Source organism: Podarcis melisellensis (genome assembly GCF_964234715.1).
Source record: "Podarcis melisellensis genome assembly, chromosome: 2".
Taxonomy (NCBI): Eukaryota; Metazoa; Chordata; class Lepidosauria; order Squamata; family Lacertidae; genus Podarcis; species Podarcis melisellensis.
The window spans coordinates 13,130,219-13,152,452 of NC_138529.1; the positions used below are offsets into that span (position 1 = coordinate 13,130,219).

The 22,234-nt window shown below is 46.7% G+C and overlaps 1 protein-coding gene across 1 annotated transcript in view; it reads left to right on the plus strand.

Annotated features, from left to right (window-relative positions):
• Positions 1-17,958, plus strand: part of SP7 (Sp7 transcription factor) — a 75,270-nt gene extending 57,312 nt beyond the window's left edge. The window contains 2 exon segments of the mRNA XM_081898838.1: positions 16,355-16,456; positions 16,458-17,958. Of these exon segments, the coding sequence (XP_081754964.1) occupies positions 16,355-16,456; positions 16,458-17,612 (1,257 nt within the window). The 3' untranslated portion in view covers positions 17,613-17,958.
• The last annotated feature ends 4,276 nt before the right edge of the window (positions 17,959-22,234 follow it).

Genomic DNA, 22,234 nt, shown 5'->3' on the forward strand with positions numbered 1-22,234 from the left:
TCCCCATATGGGACAAATGCATATTCCTGCATTGCAGGGGGTTGGACTAGATGATCCTCAGGATCCCTTCCAACTCTACAATTCTATGATTTGTGATTCTATGAAACAAGCCTTGCTGAAGCTTGGCAGGTCTGGGCCTGGTCAGTGCTTGGATGGGCGACCACCTGGGTGCTGTATTTATGCTGCCTTGGGCTCTGTGATGGAAGGAATGTCAAATATAAATGCAAGAAAAATGTTTAATAAATAAATAAAGCTTCAAAATCAATCACCAGGGACACTTTTTACAGCTTAAAATTGGTATCAAAATAAACACAGCCCAAAAGACTCCAGCAGAAATCCTGGCCAACCCCACTACCCAAACAGTTCCAATAGTCCTTAGCCAACATGCAGCTCCTTCTGAAAAGTCATGTGACCAGCTTGTGTCAAAAAGCCAGTAGACACGTAGCCAGAATCGCTTCCATTGGCACTGGATTCTGCAAAGTAGGTGCTGCTACAGAGAAAGCACCGCTCCCTAGTGGAGATGGGGGATATGTATCCCTCCAGATGTTCTTGGTCTCCAACTTGCATCAGACAACATGGCAAATAGCCAGGGGTGATGGGAATTGGAGTCCACCAACATCTGAAGAGCCACAGTCTCCTGACCCCTATGGAAGTATCAAGTACCACTGAGAGGTCCCAGAGAATGAGCAGATTTATACTGCTGTCCAACTCTGGTCAAAGACAAGAGGAACCTGTGACTTTCAGATTTTGTCAGACTGTAACTCCCATCATCCTTGATCACTGGTGATGCTTGCTTGGGTTCATGAAGACCAGCAACGCCTGCAGGGCCACAGGTTCCCTGCTTCTGCAATTTCAGCCAAAGCGGTTTTAGTCCCCAAACCCTCCTCTGAACTCTGAGGCTGTTTCAAATCGAGTGTTGAATGTGCATTGTTTGTTGACTTGGTATTGTCAGTGTATATTTTATTGCTGTGGTTTATCGAAACATTTTGTGAACCGCTCTGGGACTTCTATGAAAAGTGGCATGGAAATTTCATAAATGAAAATGCACTACAATAAATGCTGAGAGAGAGGCAACACCAGAAGCTGTGGACTATGAACAACAAAAGAAGGCTGTTGCCTTTGTGTCTTGCTTGTAAACTTCTCAGAAGTATCTGTTGGGAAGAGAAAGGTAGACGAACCTTTGGTTTGTTCAACCAGGCCTTTTCTAGTGTTCTTAACACTGAGTCAGTTGGGTCAATATATTGGCTCTAAAAGCTGGGAGGTGAATAAGTCATTCCTTCACTCTTCCTTTCACACTAAGCCTCCACCTGAATCAGGAAACTATGGGTATCAGCTTTAGAATAAGCCAGGATATTAATCCAACTTCAAACCATGGGTCAATATCCTATCTGGTTACAAAGCTTTCTGATATGGAAAAACTGGGCTAATGGAAGACTTCTAAGTTTGCTGTGAAAGGAAGATCAAGTGGGCTGTATGTTTGCCTCCCTATTGATTTGCTTACAGCTTTCCAGAGAACAAGTGGCTCAGTCCAGGTTCAGTTTGAAGAACCCTAAGAAGGGAGCAGTGGTCATCTAGCCCAGTGTTTTTCAACCTTTTTTGGGCAATGGCACACTTGTTTCATGAAAAAAATCACGAGGCACACCACCATTAGAAAATGTTTAATATTTTTTTCTTTAATGGCAAACAAAAACGTTGCGGACCGTTCTCTGCTCAGCGGGGATCGATCCTCTGATCCCCGCTGAGCCGGCGGATGACAGCTCCGTCTCTGCACTGTGTGCGGAGAGGGAGATGTCAGAGCCCCGCTGCTCTCTATGGGGAATCGGATGAGAGCGATCTGATCCCCACCCAGGACGGGTGGAAAATAGTGTGGACACAGTCCGGCGCCCGCCTAGTGGGTGAAAATTTGACATTTTAAAAAAATCTTTCAAATTGTTCAATTTTTCCCACGGCACACCAGGCAACATCTCACGGCACACTAGTGTGCCGCGGAACAATGGTTGAAAAACACTGATCTAGCCCATCCCCCTGCAATGCAGGAACCTTTTTGCCCAATGTGGGGCTCAAACAGACAACCTTGAGACTAAGAGTCTCATGCTCTACTGACTGAGCTATCCCACTCACCAACATTTGATTACCTGGACAGCAGGCTGAGCAGGAACACAGTTTACCTGGTCACACCTGGTGAGCTGTATTGCATCTCTACTTAAATTCTATTAATTATTTCTAAATGTGCCTCTTTCTATTTAATTTCTATTAAGTATTTCTAAATGTGCACCTAGACATATAAATTAGATTTTGCACATTTTATGCAGTTTGTCCTCTTTTTGGGTGATGCGTTTCCTAAATAAGTGGCTATGCTAGGACTGTATTACTGTATCTCCTTTCAGGCTATACCCAGCTTACAATGTAAGCTACATTTATGGGTCCCTACTAAGGCCAAGTGTTTTATGGGTCCCTACTAAGGCCAAGTGGTTGGATAGTGTTTTCGAGGTTACCAGCATGAGTTTGACCAAACTGCGGGAGGCAGTGGAGGACAGAGGTGCCTGGCGTGCTCTGGTCCATGGGGTCATGAAGAGTCGGACACGACTAAATGACTAAACAACAACAACAACAACAACTAAGGCCTAGGGTTAAACCACAGAGCCTAGGACTTGCCGATCAGAAGGTCGGCGGTTTGAATCCCCGTGACGGGGTGAGCTCCCATTGCTTGGGCCCTGCTCCTGTCAAGCTAGCAGTTCAAAAGCATGTCAAAGTGCAAGTAGATAAATAGGTACCGCTTCAGCGGGAAAGTAAACGGCGTTTCCGTGCACTGCTCTGGTTCGCCAGAAGCGGCTTAGTCATGCTGGCCACATGACCTGGAAAAACAGTCTGCAGACAAACGCCGGCTCTCTCGGCCAATAAAGCAAGATGAGCGCTGCAACACCAGAGTCAGCCATGACTGGACCTAATGGTCAGGGGTCCCTTTACCTTTACCTTTACTAAGGCCAAGTCTCACTGCTGTGATAAACTTATCCTTCCCCTCATATTTATTTTTCATAGGGACAGGCTCATATAGTCCAGTTTTCCCACCTCACTAGGTTACTGAAAGCTGGTCGACCAGATGATAGGACTGTAAAAAGGAATTTGTTGCATTGCCACTTCTATGCTTGCCAAAATCTGCACCCACATTCTGAACAAGCCAGTCTGGTTGAACAAATTGGCCACTGGGTGATTGAGCAATGGGGTGTTTTGATGAGTACATTATCTGCTTTTCACTAAGTTGTTGCTGGAGTGACCGAGGTCACCTGGCAGACTACGCTCCACCCTCCCTGCGTAGAGTTACATTGTTGTTTGAGAACCTTATCTCTGATCCTGGGGTAAACAACTTTCTTTTGGTTGATGGTCAAGTTAGGATTTCTAAGTCATTGCCATGGGCCCACACTTGACCACACTTCTCTCTCTTCCTCCAGCTCAGCCACCACGGAAATAGAGAAAGTGTGCACACAAATGTCACTTTTCCAAGGGATCTGGGCAAAAATCAGATCTAGTGAAATGAACCGGAGCCTTGAAAAGCAATGAGATCTGAAAAAGGAAGCAGAAAATGTTTACAGTGTTTACATTTCTTCCATTGAAATCAGTGTGGCTTTAAAGAGCATAACAGTTTTTGGCTAGGTCTTGCTCCTAGCTTTCACAGTTGATTTCTCCATGTGCTAACCTTGCTCAAAAGATTCACTGACAACCCCTGGTTTTTAATTGGTGTGTGTCTCTGATGCAGGAGGCAAGCTTGAATGATGGAGCCCATCTGCGTTTTGCCTCACCGTAAAACTGCTACCTTTTAACCAACAGTTTTACAAAGTCCATTTTGCAAAACATCCCATGTGTGTGCACACCAAAAAAGCACATTTTCCATCTTATTGTGGGCCCTGTTGACTTGTTATCCTTGGAAAAGACAGCCTACCCTGTCAGCATGACCGGAATCCTCATAAAAACAGCCCCAACTCAGGGAGAAAGAGAGGGAGAAAGGGATGGTATAAACCACAAATAACGAAATATGAAACATATAAAAACACAGCTTCTAAGATGACAATTTCTCTTCAGGAGCAAACAAATTCCGAGCCAACTACACAACGAGCAGGAATAGAAATTATACTCCCCTGTTCCAGCAGGGTAGGAATCTACTGCTTGACCTCAGGCAAGTCGCTTGCTGGCTTTTACAATAGAAGGCCTATGACTCATTGCTCATATTTGCTAGGCTGTAGCCCTAGTTTGAAAAGTCCCAAGGCAGTGGAAGAAGTTGCCACTGCAGAGCCTTCTGTCCTGTTCCCTTCCCAGGCTCCTTGTTGCTCACTGTCCTCCCACAGCTGCCACAGGCATTCAAAGTCCTGTTTGGCTCAGAGGATGGAGGAAAAGTAAACAGTGGGAAGGAATTGTGCAGAAGGCACAGTGATGGCTTCCCACTAAAGGTAAATGCCGGTTCTCTGGATTCCTAGCCTAACCCAGCAGGGCAGGTTGAGATTCTGGCAGGACAGCCTTGGCCAACCTGTTGTCCTTTAGGTGTTGTTGGACTACAATTCCCATCAGCCCCAGCCGTCCTGGCTGATGGGAGTTGTAGTCCAAAACAGCTAGAGGGCACCAAGGTGGTGAAGGCTGTGCTAGGTTAACACTCTTAAAGAAGAGCTAGTGGTTAAGTACTTAATTTATTTGACTGAAACAAAAATAAAGACTTGCGTTTATGCTTATTTGAAAGTCCAGGTCATCTCAGACCACAATGGCCTTCCCTACTAAATGCAGATAGGTAGGGGCTTCCACAATCCATGGTGGTGAATAGTTGACATATTAGATGTGTCTTCGTAGGCTCCAGTGATGAACTCCATCCATACTAAGCAGTCTTTGGTACTGATCCATGGGGATGCGAGTGGCGCTGTGGTCTAAAGCACTGAGCCTCTTGGATTTGCCAATCAGAAGGTTGGCAGTTCGAATCCCCACGACGGGGTGAGCTCCCATTGCTCTGTCCCGCCTCCTGCCAACTTAGCAGTTCGAAAGCATACCAGTGCAAGTACATAAATAGGTACCACTGTGTTGGGAAGGTAAACAGCGTTTCCATGCGCTCTGGTTTCTGTCACTGTTTCCCGTTGGTTTAGCCATGCTGGCCACATGACCCGGAAAGCTGTCGGTGGACAAACGCTGGCTCCCTCAGCCTGAAAGCGAGATGAGCGCCACAACCCCTATAGCCACCTGTGACTGGACTTAACCATCCAGGGGTCCTTTACCTTTTTTTTACTGATCCCTGGCTCAAATTCAAGCATTGCTTGTTTAATGTCAGATCACTTGCTTCCCTTGAGCCACACAGACTTCCTTTTCCATGGCTTACAAGGCCTTTCATTCCTTCTGGGGTGCCCATGTGTTCTACCTTGTAGAGAGCAGTCCTCTATTTGAAGGGCTGACAAAGGGGCAGTCCTCTACTTTTCTTTCATTCTTTCTTAACCCCTTACTCTCCAAAGCGGTGTACAGTAAGATAAAATAGATACACAATCAGCTAAAACTGATCATAACATTGAAAAACTGACTTAAGACTCCTGCTGAAGTTTTTTTGAGGCCTTCATTCAGCATTTTTAAGGAGTCCTGTATTTGAATGGCTGTTTTGTTGAAGGCTGTTTCAAAGATATGGAACCCTAAAGAAGGGAGGAGAGCAGAAATAGGGTCTTGAAGTTGCCCATCGACAGCCAACTGAGCAGACACAGAGTCACACCTAGTCAGCCTTTCCCACTAGGATGTTATACAGTGTAATGGTTCTAGGGGTTGCTCGTGCGTAAGTTGCTGCCACTCCTGGCCAGGTTACCTGGTTGAACCCTTTCCGTCTGGACAGCCCTTCACTTCGTGCCTGTCTCAGTCGCTGGCAGAATCCGTCAGTGGGCGTTTCTTGAACTTCTTCCAGCAAAGAAGTTCTTTGACGCCAAGTCTCCTCCTACTCTCCCTGCGCGGAAGTCTTCTGCGCAGGGAGGGTGTGGGCAGCGGAGCACCCGTGCTCTCTCCGCTGGTCTCCGGTGAAGAGTCCTGGAGCCTCCTCTCTGATTCCCCCATATGCCCCCCTTCTCCACTGGTGTTACGCTGATTTCCTTCCCCAGCAGATGGGCTGCCTCTCTGCCTGCTGGGACCCTCTCCGGCATCCCTCTGGAGCCTTCCCTCCACCTCTGGCTCCGATGGCCGTTCCCTGACATACAGGTATTCTAGTAATTATTTCTACATTTGAATCTGTGAATATAAATCAGCACATGCAAAATTTATGCAAACATCTCGCTTTGGTGATACAAATCTGGACAATTTAGCACATGACTTGGGGGGATTTGGCTTCCATTCAGCAGTGCCCAATCTATTGGGGTTCTTCAGGACTGCCATCACCCAGTTCCTAGGTGCCGATATCCAACAACTGTATGTTGGGATACTGCCAGGGAGATAAAGCCCATCATGGCCCCCACGTTGCCTCCGGACGATCCATTGATCTCCCGTAGATACAGTATCAGCAATTAGCGACACGAGCTCCAGAAAATAGCTTGCCACATTCCAGAGCTGATGCACGCTCTATCAGCAGAATTCGCACAGCGAAAGATGCACGCAGGAGAGCATTATTTATAAGTTTATCCAGCGTTGGTCAGAACAAAGGAAAAAACATGACTGTCTGCTTGCGTGTTCAGGCACAGAGAGAGAAACGAAAGCATAGACACAACAGAAACATCCTGTGAACAGGAAATACGCAGACTCTGTGACTCACAAAGCCTGCTCCCTTTTAAGGTAGAACGGAAATATCCTAACACTGTAGCCTGGATCCAAAAGGGATATTCACACATAGTTCCGATTTGATACCACATTGTGCCACTCAAAAGTTGGCATGTGAAGTTTGGATTTCAAATTTTGTTTTGGATAGTGGCATTTGTTATCTCAAAATGTGAGTGTGTTGTCGTAGTACACTTGTCAATAACGTTGTAAAGACCATGAGCTTTTGATTTTTTTACCTCTCTATGATTCTGGGATTGTCAATCTTGGTGCGCAGTATTTAAAGGCATATGAAGATACACAGTATGAGAGCAATAAATATTTCTTGTAAGAAGTGCTGGCAGCCAACAATGGCAGCCCTATGTTAAGTTCTCTCTCTCTCCCTTTGGATGTTTAGCTGTGCTGTCCTGGCTGATGGGAATTGTAGCCCAAAACATCTGGATGGCAGCAGATTGGCAAAGGCTGACAAAATGCAATTTACCTAGTATCCTGACAACCCACTGGTGTCAGCTAATAGTTGGGCTAGAGAATCACACAACTTAGCAATGTTAGGACATAAGGGATTCGTTCCTACATGCTATTTTTTTATGTTGAAACACTTTGGAATGCCTTGTTCTTGTACTTGTGGAGAACACATCTAAATCTTTAAACAAACTCTTAGTAATGTCCCAGAGTGTTTATGAACTACGAAAGTGGTGGTGTTGGCCAGTATCCCTGTGGGTCATGACCATCTCTCAAGTACTTTTTGTAAGTTGGAATGGAAAGGTCATCTAGTACAGTGTTCATCAACACTGGGTTCCCAGATGCTATTGGACTACAACTCCCATCATCCCTTACCATTGGTTAAGCTGGCTGGGGATGATGGGAGCTGGAGTCCAAAGCAACATCTGGGAAATGAAGGTTGAAGAACACTTATCTAGTCCAGGCACGTCCAACTCCCAAGAGATTGTGATCTACTCCCACTATTAAAAAACTGGCAGTGATCTACCCAAGATGGCGGCTAACTGCCCAAAGTTGTTGAGTTGTTTTTTTTTGGGGGGGGATAGTTGAGCTTTTTGGAGGGAGAGAGGCCACAATTTTTTCAACTGATCTACCTACAACACCCCGGTGATCTACCTAGGACAGCCTGGTGATCTACGAATAGATCGCGATCTACCTGTTGGACATCCCTGATCTAGTCCAAGACATAATAGACACTCCTGCATAAATTAGCCCACCCCCTGCTGCTTCATGCAAATTATTATGCGCCACGTGGTCAAAGGACGGTGCAATATGAACTGGGCAATGTATCCTTTCCTGCAAGGAACTGCTTCTTAAAAGGAAATTTGAAGGTTCCTTCCTTGGTGCAATTAGACCCAAAACAGTAGTCCTACACAGCAGGCAACTCTGAGGCACATCAGAGCACAACTCACCCAACTGAAGCTGCTCCTCTTTTGCTGACAGCTTCTGAGGACTGCCTTGGTCACAGGAGTCTCCTGAGCCACTAGGGAACATAGCTGTCAACTTACAGATTTGAAAATAAGGGACCAACAGCCTCGAAAACAAGGGATCAGCAGCCAAAATAAGGGATTTTAGTCAACCAGCAGCCAAACGAAGCCTCAAGCGGTGGTTCCCACAGTGCAGCAACCCGGCAAAGGAGATGCAGCAAGGAAAACCACCTCTCCACTGGGAAGCGCTGAGCAAAGGCGAGTCCCCAGGCAATGTGGCCGATTTGATCGGCACAAGGCATGCAAGCTCCACCCCCCAGTCGTTCTTAGACTCCTTATTGGGTGAGCAACGCAGCCAAGGAACACAGTTGGAGCCTCCCTCCTCCCTGGCCGGCAGGGAGGGAGGGAGAGGAGCTGCTTCCTTTGAAACCAAGGAAATTTAAGGGACATCATAAATAAGGGACAGCAGTGGGAAACGGCGCTGGGATAAGGGACTGTCCCGCCAAATAAGGGACACTTGACAGCTATGCTAGGGAAACATCCTTCTTCCCCCAAAGATTGACAGATGGGTGGTGTTGCTATAATTCATGTGTTTTGCATGCTGGAAGTTCAGTCTCCAGGTGTGTCTGGGAGAGAACCCTTTCTGAAAGCCTGGATACTGTTGCCGTCAGTGTAGATACTACTGGGGTAGCTGGATCAAGGGTCTGACATGGTATAAGGCAGCTTCCTGCGTACCTAATGGAACCCAGAGAAGTGGGCTTCACCTTTCAGGTGAATGATGCAGAGGGAGATGGTCCAGCTGCTGTATCCTCCACATCTTCCTTTCCAGGTTCTACCCCCTCATCCTCTACCTCCATCTGCTCTTGTGGCAATTAAAAAACCCTTTTTGGGGTGTTTGGAGGGAAGGAGGATGGGTGGAAGGACTAGAATAGGTTGGGAGGTGCAGCATTTACCACTCTGCCACTAACACTGAGTCCAGTTCTCCAGTATGTGCTCTGGGAAAGCAACCCAATGCAGTTTAAATGGGCCCAATCCAGTTTCAATGCGAAGGAATATATCCCTCTATTTTTGTGCCTGTGCTCCCAGCTGGTAAAGGGAGTTCTCATGAATAATAATAATAATAATAAATAATAAATTTTATTTATACTCTGCCCTCCCCAGCCAGAGTCGGGCGCAGGGCGGCTAACACCAATAAAAATTACAGTAAAAACATAATGGGGGGGACAAAAAAAACAAAACCCAATTTAAAATACGGGTTAAAATGCAATTTAAAATGCAGCCTCATTTTAAAAGTAGCCCATAGATCACATAAAGGGAGGGAAACATAAGGGTCAGGTTGAGTCCAAAGCAAAGGCCAGGCGGAACAGCTCTGTCTTGCAGGCCCTGCGGAAAGAAATCAGATCCTGCAGGGCCCTGATCTCATGAGACAGAGCATTCCACCAGGCTGGAGCCAGTGTTGAAAAGGCCCTGGCCCTGGTTGAGGCTAATCTGACTTCTTTAGGGCCCGAGACCTCTAAGGTGTTGCTATTTATGGACCTTAAGGTCCTCTGTGGGGCATACCGGGAGAGGCAGTCCTGTAGGTAGGGAGATAATGCATTGCATATATAGTGATGAATGCAGATTTGAACTAGTATTATTATTTTAGGTAAAGGTAAAGGGACCCCTGACCATTAGGTCCAGTCGTGGCCGACTCTGGGGTTGCGGCGCCCATCTCGCTTTATTGGCCGAGGGAGCTTCCAGGTCATGTGGCCAGCATGACTAAGCCGCTTCTGGCGAACCAGAGCAGCGCACAGAAACACCGCTTACCTTCCCGCCGGAGCGCTACCTATTTATCTACTTGTACTTTGACGTGCTTTCAAACTGCTAGGTTGGCAGGAGCAGAGACCGAGTAATGGGAGCTCACCCCGTCGCGGGGATTCGAACTGCCGATCTTCTGATCAGCAAGTCCTAGGCTCTGTGGTTTAACCCACAGCGCCACCCGCGCCCCAGTATTATTATTTTATTATTTATTAAATCGGGAAGAATCTTTTGTCACGGAAATGTTCTAATTCTAGAAGAGGCTTCTCCTCTCTTGCTCATGGAAAGGTTTTAAACACGAGCCTTGGTGACAAGATAAAGGGACCCCAAGCAGGGAGGCTCTAAGCCAGGGCTGGGTCCCCAAAATGTTGCTGAATTCTCCATTTACTCTGGCCAGCAGGACAAATGATCAAGGATGTTGGGAGTTGGAGTCTGGCCATATCTGGAGGGCCGCAGGTTCCCTGCTGCTGCTTTTTAAGCCTTTGAGGAATTAACTGAGAACAGAGTGCATTTGATGTGTTTGATAATAGTAGTAGTAGTAGTAATAATAATAATAATAATAATAATAATAATAATAATAATAATGTGGTACCACATGTCGGTCTTGGAAAATTGTGCTCATGTGAAACACCAGACTGAAAAACATAAAGGGGGAAAATGAAGAGGAAGTTGTTTGCGGGAGGGAAAGAGCTTGGTTTAAAATGCCACAACATAATTTAATTAAAAGAAGCCATTAAGCGGGGCAGTGGGGGGAGGGAACCTGGGGATATTGAAAACAGGAGTTGCTCAGAAGTCGCAATAATAATAAGATGTTCAATAGCAAGATTTAGATGGCAGGGATGGGTTACGATATAACTTGGCATTCCTCCCCCCCCCCCCCTTACACACTTACTGTTAGCACAGAAGTGTGTTTTTGAGCTTTGAATAGGACAGTTACTGTTACAGGATTTTGTGCCATTTCCAGCCCCACAAGTTCTGCCGATCTCTTCATTGGCATTAGACGCCTACCTGAAGTAACTTAAATATTATTTATCTAGGCTTAAAGGTAAAGGTAAAGGTACCCCTGCCCGTACGGGCCAGTCTTGCCAGACTCTGGGGTTGTGCGCCCATCTCACTCAAGAGGCCAGGGGCCAGTGCTGTCCGAAGACACTTCCGGGTCACGTGGCCAGCGTGACATCGCTGCTCTGGCGAGCCAGAGCTGCACACGGAAACGCCGTTTACCTTCCCGCTGGTAAGCGGTTCCTATTTATCTACTTGCACCCGGAGGTGCTTTCGAACTGCTAGGTTGGCAGGCGCTGGGACCGAGCAGCGGGAGCGCACCCCGCCGCGGGGATTCGAACCGCCGACCTTTCAATCGGCAAGCCCTAGGCGCTGAGGCTTTAACCCACAGCGCCACCCGCGTCCCTTGCCGGCTTGCAAATCTGAGATTTCCTTCTCTCCTGCTAAACCTGCTGATTAAGCCAGAGACGCCGCGGCCACAGCTTCTCCTGCGTGTTCCTCTTATCCTTCCCTCTTCCTCCACTCCCTGTGGTCAGAACTGACCATACAACAGCTATTGCCTTGCTTGTTTTCTTGAGTTCCTCTTGTTCTTTGGTGTACAGTGATGACTTTACAAATAATGTCATGTAAATTGCATGGTTGTTTTGTCTGTTCTCATCATTATCTTAAGCCTTGTTCTGCGTCTGTGAAGTTACACTGAGTTCTTTACTCTGAGAGGTATTTTAAGCAGATGCATATGACTGATTCCCAAGGGCTAACGTGAACCACTTATTGCAGAGGTAGAAAACATGGTCCCTTCCAGATGTTGGTGGACCAACTCCCACTAGTCCCAGCCAGCCCAGTCAGTGCTCAAGGGTGAAGAGTGCTGACGTTGACTCTCCCCAACTTAGGTCATATCCACATCATATGGGGAAGGCATGTGACTTTCCCAAAGATTCCTGGGAACTCTACTGCCCATCAGCTGATGAACAGTAAAACTGAAATCACAGCACACGGTGATGCCAGGCATTTGACAGATCCACCTTCCAGATCCACTACCCGCCTTCTATGCTGGAATCTGATAAGGATCTAGCTGGCAGAGCCAAAAAATATTTTCCACTCCTACATTAGAGACTCATGATAGTATAAAATTGTGGGAGTTGATGGGTTGCGCTGGTTGTTTATTTGTTAAATTTGTATCCCACCCTTCATCCCAGGGCAGAAAAAAACAAGGGATAAAGCTGTTTTACAAATCTTAAAAACTATTTTAGTACAGATGCAGACTGGAAAAGGCTGGTTAAAAGAGGAAGATCTTCGGTAGGCAAGCAGAGGGCAGCTGTTGTATGTAAGTGTCCAGTGTGGTGTAGTGGTTAAGAGGGGTGGACTCATAATCTGGTGAACTGGGTTTGATTCCCCGCTCCTCCACATGCAGCTGCTGGGTGACCTTGGGCCAGTCACACTTCTCTGAAGTCTCTCAGCCTCACTCACCTCACAGAGTGTTTGTTGGAGTGATCCAAATCCAAACTCTTCTTCTTCCTACATTGTGTGGAACAGGTCTCCGGATAAGATGTTATGAGAAGCATGCACATTGTTGCGGTGAGAGGTAGGGGAGTGAGACTGCACTTGCTTGTGGTCAGAACATACATAGGGTTTTCCCATGCCTTCATCTGAAGAGATGCCAGTGGCTTTGATCCCATGTGTGCATGTTCTTCTCATTGGCTCCTCGGTCTTTCAGTCTCCTCTGCCCACCCAGTGGCAACTCTTTTGGTGCAAACTGAGCGACACCACTCATCCCCAATACCTGATCATCTTCCCCGCCCCATATGGGATTGAGAACACATGCATGAGAGTCAGAAAAGGGCGAGTGAGATGCCTGTAGCACCCACTGACTATTATCCCACACACTATCACCTGTCAAACCTCTCTGCATCACCCATATCAAATTCTGTGGCCCTCCTGTCTAAACATAAGCTGAGGTTCTTTGGGTGCTGGTTTCTCTAAAAGGTAAAGCGACCCCTGACCATTAGGTCCAGTCGTGGCTGACTCTGGGGTTGCGGCGCTCATCTCGCTTTACTGGGTGAGGGAGCCGGCGTACAGCTTCTGGGTCATGTGGCCAGCATGACTAAGCCGCTTCTGGCGAACCAGAGCAGCGCACAGAAACGCTGTTTATCTTCCCGCTGGAGTGGTACCTATTTATCTACTTGCACTTTGACATGCTTTCGAACTGCTAGGTTGGCAGGAGCTTGGACCGAGCAATGGGAACTCACCCCATTGTGGGGATTCGAAGCGCCGACCTTCTGATCAGCAAGTCCTAGGCTCTGTGTTTTAACCCACAGCGCCACCCTGCTGGTTTCTCTACCACTCGCCAAATGCCATACTTGTAAGGAGCAGCCATGGATGCTCGGAGGACACGGCACCCTGGGTAGAACTTCTTCAAGCGGTGCTTTCTGTCAGCACGACATGTGCAAAATGAAAGTGCAAATGCCTTCAATCCGATGAAGAGGCTCTGGCCTAAAGCCAGTGGTCTCCACCTCATGCTAATGAAGCAGAAGGCACCAATACAAATACTGCGGCTGTGTAACCCACCCAAGAGAAACCATTTCAGCAGTGAACACAGTTGCCCACTGTTAAGATGTGCCAAGCACGCTCTCTCCCAACCTTTGTGGTTCTCCTGAAAGTCTGGCCTTTTGAAATGGAGATATTTCGTATCGGCCTCAGCAACTTAACCTTTGTACTATTTTAACACAGTTTTTTTTTAAGTCAATGCAGTGGCAGCTACAAGCTTCACCGTGCAAGACAAATTAACGGAGCCCCCAAATACATTATCTTTCCTCTGCTGTTGTTGATCTTCCAAAGTTTTCAAAATACTTCTGTAGTTACTCCCTGTCTTGCAGAACCTTACCATGAGAATTGAGTTGGAGGAAGGGCCAGGGCCAGATTCAGGATGGGTGCCACACAGGGTGCAGAGTTGAGGGGGTACAAAACAACAACAACCCTGTATTTATATGGGTACCTGCTGAGAAGATCCATGAAAAAGCAACTGTACCAAAAAGAATTATTGTAAAAATAAAATTATTAGTTTTCTGGGCAGGGGGCGGGGTCAAGAATGCCATAGTACCAAAGTCCACCTCTATATGGGGCTGTAAAATGCAAGTTTATACAAGGTCAGATTATTTATCCATCTCACCCAGGGTTGTCTGAGTAGCACTGGATCCCAGATCACTAGCAGAGAGTCCTTCCCATCATTGTCACCCAGTCCTTTAATCCATAGGTTAAAGGGATTAAATATGGAATTAAGCGCGAGACTTTCTCTATGCAAAGCATGCATTCTAACACTAGACTACAGTCCCTTCTTCCCTGTCTTGTAGTCTAGCAACATGTCTTAATGACTGACCAGCCATAGTCTCAGGGAAGGATATAAGCAATGTGTACCTTATCTCAAGGATAGCGAAATTTTGTCTCTCCAGATGTTGGTGGACTGCAACTCCCATCATCCCTGACCATTGGTCATGTTGGTTGGGGCAGATGGGAACTTCCCTGTCCCTTCTTTATACCTCACAGTCAATTTGGAAGAGATTACTTTAAAAAAAAAATTAGTTTTCATCCAGTTATACATTTTATCCCGAATACAACAAATTATGACTGTTTTGGACTTCCTTCAGCGTCTCTGACAATCATCCATGTTTATACCTTTAATACACATTCCCTTCTTTCGTATTGCCATTGTTCCTCCTTACTCCCATTATTTCTAGTAAACAATACTTATTTATTTTTTACAGTGCCTCTTGAAATCCCACTAGTGTTGTATTTACACCACATATGTTTTTCAGATAATCCACAAATTTTCCCCAGTCCTCGATGAACTTTTGGTCTTTAGTATATCTAATTTTCCCAGTTAATTTATCCAATTCCGCATAGTCTATCAATTTTGATCTCCATTCTTCTATCGTCGGTATCTCCTCTTGTTTCCACTTCTGAGCCAACAGGATTCTGGCTGCCGTTACAGCATATTGGAAAAGCTTACAGTCCTTTCTTCTTATGTCCTTTCCTACAATTTGGAAGAGATTACAGTTCAACTAATTGAAAATGGTTTTTGTTTAAAATGTGTGGTCAATTCTGTCTTAGCCGGGTTGGGTGAATGAAACTTTGTAGGTTCATGCTAGAATTAAGAGTCAATAGTTCGTAAAGATAAAATTCATGCATTTGCCCAGACTCATTTCTGAGAGAGAGAGAGAGAGAGAGAGAGACAGAGACAGAGAGACAGAGAGACAGAGAAACAGACACTGTAATAGTATTTTTCCTTGCATTTAGAAGCAGGGTTTGAATTTCACCTCTGGCTGTGATGCCACAAGGTGAGATTTGTGAAACAGCCAGAATGAAATGCAAAACTACTTGAATTTCAAGTCTTTTCAAATTTTGTTTCTGGATACAAAATGGGGACCTTTTCCATGATACAGGGCATGAATTTTTCCAGTAAACCTAAAAAGGCCCTCCCTTTACTACCACAGTTATGCAACAACTAGGCACTGTGTGGAAGCAGATAGTCTTCCAGACCATATGGCTTACCATCTAATTGAAACCAACAGAACAAAGGGAAGGTGTGGATAGAATTTAACACAGCCAGCAGCCCAGAATAGGAACGGGAAAATTACCTGTTATGTAATGGTTCTGATTCTCTCGGTGAGTGTTCTTGGGATGTGGAAAACATCTCACAGGATAGTTGAACCCCATGGCAAATGTAGCTCACAGCTCAGTTCCAAGAAGGGGGAAGCTGACAGAAAAGCAGGTTATCAGCAATTGCAAAAACAACGAGAATAGTTTAATCCAAGTGAAGTTGTGCAAAAACGCCACATGTTTTCATGGCTCATATTCGTTTCAATAGGGTTTGCTCAATGACTTATCAGTATCATCACACAGTAGTAGCTTCGGCTGCACATCGCTTAAAGCCATAAGCTAAACTAAAGATTTAAACTTAAGATGTTAGTGCATCTTGTCGAAATCGCAGGTCCTTTGCTCCTCCCCTGCTCTTGTTTCTGGAGCAAAGCTGTGCGCTAAACCATGGTTTTATCTGAACCAGGCTCATGATGTGTTTCTTTCCAAACAAACCATGAGCTGTAGCTAAGGCTTGTTCTTGGCTTACCGCTCCTGCTTTCGGGGAGACAAACCACAAGCTGAAGTTCAGATATCATGCTGAATAGTAATTGTTTAATTTATTTATTTCATTAAATAAGTGTATACTGCTCTTCCTTCGAAGATCTCAGGATGGTTCACAGCGTAAAACTACAAAATAAAAACACAGTACAGTAATCCCAAACAGTAATCACAAACTATATATTCAATTTCCCTTTGCCAAAGATTTTTGCTTTCTTTTTCTCTCTTCCCCACCCCCTTCCCACGTCTAGGAAGAAGCTTCCAATGGCTCCAGCCCCCTGGGAATGTTGACGGACACTTGCCACAAATTGGATTTGACCCTGTTGGGAAAAGCGGAGGAAAAGCTTGGGAGAGAAACCTTATCTTCTGGGTGTGGAGCCTTTTGCTCCAAAAATCTGGAGCGCAGAAGGCATGGGAGATTCCTATACGGCCACTTTCCCTAACGGGAATGGACTCCTGTCTCCTTCAGCAAGCCCTCAAGCTTCCACCACTTACAGCAATGATTACAGCCCGTTCTCCCATTCCTTCCCAGCGTCCCCAACATCTCAAGACCCATCATCCCTGTTGGTATCCAAAGGGCACCCTTCCTCCGACTGCCTCCCCAGTGTCTACACCTCTTTGGACATGGCACACCCTTATGGCTCCTGGTACAAAGCTGGCATCCACCCGGGCATCTCCACCACCTCTAGCAACCCCACGGCTTCCTGGTGGGACATGCACTCCAACAGCAACTGGCTGAGCTCCCAGCCCCAGTCAGATGGACTTCAAAGCTCCTTGCAGACCATGCCCAGCCAGGCTCCCATCAGCCCCCAGCTGCCCAGTTACACTTCCGAATTCACCACCTTAAACTCTGCTCCATACCCGGCTGTGGGCATCACTTCCTCATCACACCTTCTCCCTTCAGGTCAACATGTGCTGCCCCAAGAGATGTACAAGCCGAAGCCGGTGGCCAACAACTCCCTGATGGAAGGCGGGATTGGATTGAAGTCCGGAAGAGGCGGCTCCTTTGGGAGTTCGGCAGGCCGGTCGACCTGCGACTGCCCCAACTGCCAAGAGCTGGAGAGGCTCGGGGCCTCGGCAGCCAGCCTGCGGAAGAAGCCCATCCACAGCTGCCATATCCCGGGCTGCGGGAAGGTCTACGGGAAGGCCTCGCACCTCAAGGCCCACCTGCGGTGGCACACTGGGGAGCGCCCCTTCGTCTGCAACTGGCTCTTCTGCGGCAAGCGCTTCACCCGCTCGGACGAGCTGGAGCGCCACGTCCGCACCCACACCCGGGAGAAGAAGTTCACCTGCTTGCTTTGCAACAAGCGCTTCACCCGCAGCGACCACCTCAGCAAGCACCAGAAGACCCACAACGAGATGGGCGTAGGGAAGCCCCCCGAGGGCGAAGCGGAACGGGAAGAGGCGGCCGCAGGGGCCGGTTCTCCCAGCGCCGCCTTGCAGGACAGCCTCCCTGGAGACGAGAAAGACACCACCAGCCCAGAGCAGAGCAACCTGTTGGAGATCTAGGTCGCTGGTGCTGAGTGCTTGCTCCACCTTTGTTGCGTCACACCACCGACACCCTTCTTTAACGCCTCTGAGCGAAATAATTTATTCCCCGGGGCAAAGCACAGACGCAAACCTCGTGCCAAACTTCACTTCCCCTCCAACCCCCCAAACGAACTTCGCTGAGAGACCCCTGAAGGTCCACGACTTTGTGGCCAAAGACACAAATATCCGAGCCAAAATCTTGAAGCTAAGTCTCCGGTCATCCTCTGGATGGTTACAACCAAAGCGCGTCCCTGCCTTGGTCTCGGCATGGTCACTCAAGGGAATGGACAAGAAATCTGAAGTCGTGCCATGCAGAGTTGGCCAACTAGCAATTAGCAACCTAGCAAACTAGCAACCCCAATAAAGTGGGTTTTTCTCAGGGTATGTACAGGAATCACCTTTTGTCTAGCGTAACCCACTGAGGATTCAGTTTGAATCACCTCCTCTAACTTTGTGCAGTGAGCAGCAGTCTTGCAGCAGGTGGAGAGAAGAAGACAGTGAGAGGTCTGGAGCAGCTTTGAGACTAAGGTGGAATACCTGTCTCCACAGAACATACCCCTGGTCCAGAGCTCTTAAAGAGGCAAGCGCGATCTCTAGCTCAGGACATGGCAAATAGGCTTCATAGATTCAGAAGGGGCTGCTGTTCCTTTAAGAATGGCAAGCTAGGGCAAATTCCACTAGAGGCGGCTTTTCAGGTACACTGCAGCACTGATAAGAAAAGCCATAACTGGTGACACTCTTAAAGGTACAGAAGCCATCTCCGAGTCTGGACATGCAGTTAACAGTGGGACTAATAGGAAATAGAACTGACTGGTGGAGCATGAATAAATTTGAAGCCCTTTTATATGCAATTGGGAGCCATTGGTTGGGGGTTTGTACAGGTAATGGGAGCTTTGCCATTAAAATCTCATTCAATTTAAAATGAAGCATGTTGCTCTTGGGCAGTAGCAGGCAAGTTCAGAGGACAGTTTTGAAGGGGGGTGGATGGGCATCCATTTACACAACCACCTCTCCCTTCTTCACACACAACAAGGGCTCCATCGCTCCCTCTCCTGTCAATGCAAGTCTGGCAAATGCCATGTTGGTGGTATAACATTGCTCCAGAGACTGTGTCTGCCTTTTGCAGGTGGCAGCCATGCCTTTGCTCCTGGTTTAGCATGCATGTACCAAGCTGAGGACCATGGGAATGGAAGCCGACCACATGGATAAGAGACTATATTCAGACAGTTGGTGGACATGGCCCCATACTGTTAAAAAACGGGACTCTCTTTCCATTGAAATCCAGAGAACGTGGAAATTTCTTCTGATGTACTCTGCTAGATGCACAGAGGTAAAGAGGGTTGGAGCGGAACGAAGGCCAACCACTCTGTAGAAGTCAAGAAGGGGCAAGTTGTCCCGCAAAGGTGCTACAAGACCCTTGGAGCTCCCTCTCCCCATGTATTTAATCTAGAAGTATATTTATGCCTTAAATTATGATGACAAATTAACAGAGGGAAGGAGGCAACTAGGTTCTCCAAGAGGCCTCTGTAATGTGAGGCATCTGTTATCTTATCAGGGTAGTCTCTGTTAACTGGGGGACTTGCTCTGTGCAAAACAGCATGATCTATAACTTGCTCGGTTTCTTTTGTTTTTTGTTTGCTTCATAAGGTGAAAAAAAGTATTTATAATCTTGAAATGCTTTTTTTTTAAGTTCTGTGTCGGTTTTTTACGATCCATTGGGATTTTGAAAACCCCTTGTTAATATCAGAAATACGGAGCCAGTTTTTCAATTTGCTAAGTGCACATATTCCAGGGGAAAGGGTTTAGTTTACTTTAAGACCTCTGGCTTAAGTATCAGTGATGGGGAGCCACTGGCACACGCCCCTATTTTGGGGGGAGCAGAGCTGATCATTTTGCCGCCTGTGGCAAAGGAAAGGACCGTGTCCCACATTCCATGTTCAGAAGCTGATTTGACTGGCAGGTGAATCTTATTTCAGTGCTGATGATGAGCCTTCACCATACCTGAGGCTCAGCAGGCGAATTTGGGGGGTGTAGGACCGGCCATGAGGCATACAGAGCTGACCTCCAGCAGAAGAGAGTGATCAGAAGTAACAAACAGGGGCTATCTTTGACATATGCCACCTCTCTCTGCCCAACGGTATGGCCAACTCTGATTTGGGGACAGTGCCTTTCTGTGGACGCATATTGCTGAACTGCTTCCATTTACCTTAGATCAGCCTGCCGTTTCAGGGCTGTTGGAAGTACGACACATTTCAAAGAGGCTGCCATGGAAAATGGCATTCCTGTGTTTGCCACTTTTCTCCTGTAACATTTGGGCACCTTTTTCAGTTTGTGATTTTATGTTGGGTGTTTCTTCCCACATTGTTCATTGGCTGGAAGAGGGTACACATCATCTGATGGTGTCAGCATGGCTAAACATTCTTGGGAGAGTGAGGGCTGCCTGTTATTAAGCAAGTAAGCCAGATACGCTTCAGCATCTGTGTAAGAAGAGAAGTACACTTATTTCAGCAACAGAAGTAAAAAAATCTTTTTTTAAAAAAAAACCAACATTTTGCCTGCTCGGTGGCACATCTCACATGGATATTTTTTTAAAAAAAAAACACAACAGTTTGGATTTTGCTTGTTTTTAATTTAATTAAGAATAAAATATAAGCTATGTTGTGGGGGAAGCTTAAAGAAACTCGATTCTTATGTTTGGAGGAAAGCACATTCCAGTGCTTCTGTACCACAATTCAAATAAAATTGCACTCCTAAGGCTTGCAATGTGGCTATTTATGGGTTGTGCCTTTACAGTTGTTAACAGCCTCACAGTCATGCTGGGTAACCCTGAGGTCTACTTTTATTTATTTTTAAAAGCTGCCTTTTGGTCACAAAACAAGCAGGAGAGTTACAACACACCATTCGAAAATCACATAATAAATCAAACTCGCAACTCACAAGATTAAAAGGGGAAAGAGTCACCGTAGTGGAACTTCCTCTGCAGGGCACAGCTGTAAAGTTTCTTGTGACTTTTAGGAAAGGGATGCACAAAGAGCACACATATTGGAGCATTACTGGCCAGTTTCCGGTGGAGCACCTGGTGTCTGCCGGTTGCTAGTGCTTCTTCAAAGGATGCTGGCCTAGGTGAGGCATGTATGTTCGTAAGAAGACTTTGCACTCGGGATCTATTAAACACAGACTAGGCATGCCTCAACTGTTTAAGAGCTGCTTAATAGTGCGGCATTCATTCTTGCTTTGTAAAGTTAAGACCACAGGGATTCTAGAAAAGAAGACTACATGATACTGAAGTCCCCTCGCCCCTGACCTATGGTATTCTGTCAGTTCACAATGGGCAAGTCCAGGGGTCAGCAACCTTTTTCAGCCATGGGCCAGTCCACCATCCCTCAGACCATGTGGTGGGCCAGACTATATTTTTTGGGGGGGATGAATGAATTCCTATGCCCCACAAATAACCCAGAGATGCATTTTAAATAAAAGGACATATTCTACTCATGTAAAAACATGCTGATTCCCGGACTGTCTGCAGGCCGGATTGGGAAGGCGATTGGGCTTCATCTGGCCCTCAGGCCTTAGGTTGCCTAAGTCCCAGTTCTTCTGCATGTGAACTGAGTATGTACCCTTATATATGCCCCCACAATCCCCTGAAATACATCAACATTCAGGGCCAGACATGTACAGATTCCTTGGTAGATGTTCAACTTCCAGGTGTCTAGCAAATTGGGGTGAGCGCACAAAGGAGAAAACTTCAATGCCGATTTTATTTTTTCCTGACTTTGAAAATGGGACAAAAAGGCATCCCTAATGGGACAGGGGACGCTGCTGTTTCTTAAGGGATGGGTGGGGCAGACAGCAGCTGTAGTCCCAGCACTTTTTTGGAGCTTTTAAAAAAAAATTATGGTAGCAACTACATTGCCTCATTAGCCTGAGAATCTGTCAGCTTGCCTGTAGGTAACCTCCGTGACTGAGGTAGATATTGCCTCTGGAGGTCAGCTGGGGGGCCATATGGGATTTTCCTGCGTTTAATTCCCATAGCGGAGAAGGAATCACACTCCCGCAGGGCAATCATCGCAAAGCCCCCAAACTGTTGTTTGGGAAATGGTGACTACAAGAGATCCCAGCCCCCCTTGGAACAAAGGCCTTCTGTCAGCAAAGCTTTCGCAAAGGCACAATGGACCTTTGTGAAGAGACAAGCTCCCGTCAGAAGGAACGGCAATTACAGCTAACAGCAGCCAGCCTTGACTTTAACTCCTTGGGATTCACTATATTGTCCTAGCCCAGCCTAAAGGGAATATAAGATGCTCAGCAGGTCCTCTTCCTCACAAGTGATAACTGGGCACCATTGTGGCAACACTGTTGTGGTGCTGTCTGAAACCATCTTTAAAAGGATGGAAGTAGGGTCTATTCTGGTCCAGTGGGCACATTTGGAACTCTGAGAACGTGCCATGGACACTGTTACAAGCGGCTGCTGTGGACGTGTGCCCATTCACAATATGGCAGTGCCCATTTCGCAGAATCGTGGCGAGGCCAGAAGAGCCTGGGTATAATGCAGATGTGAGGTTCTGAGCCCCAAAACACAAAATCACTTCTCTGAACTTACCGTA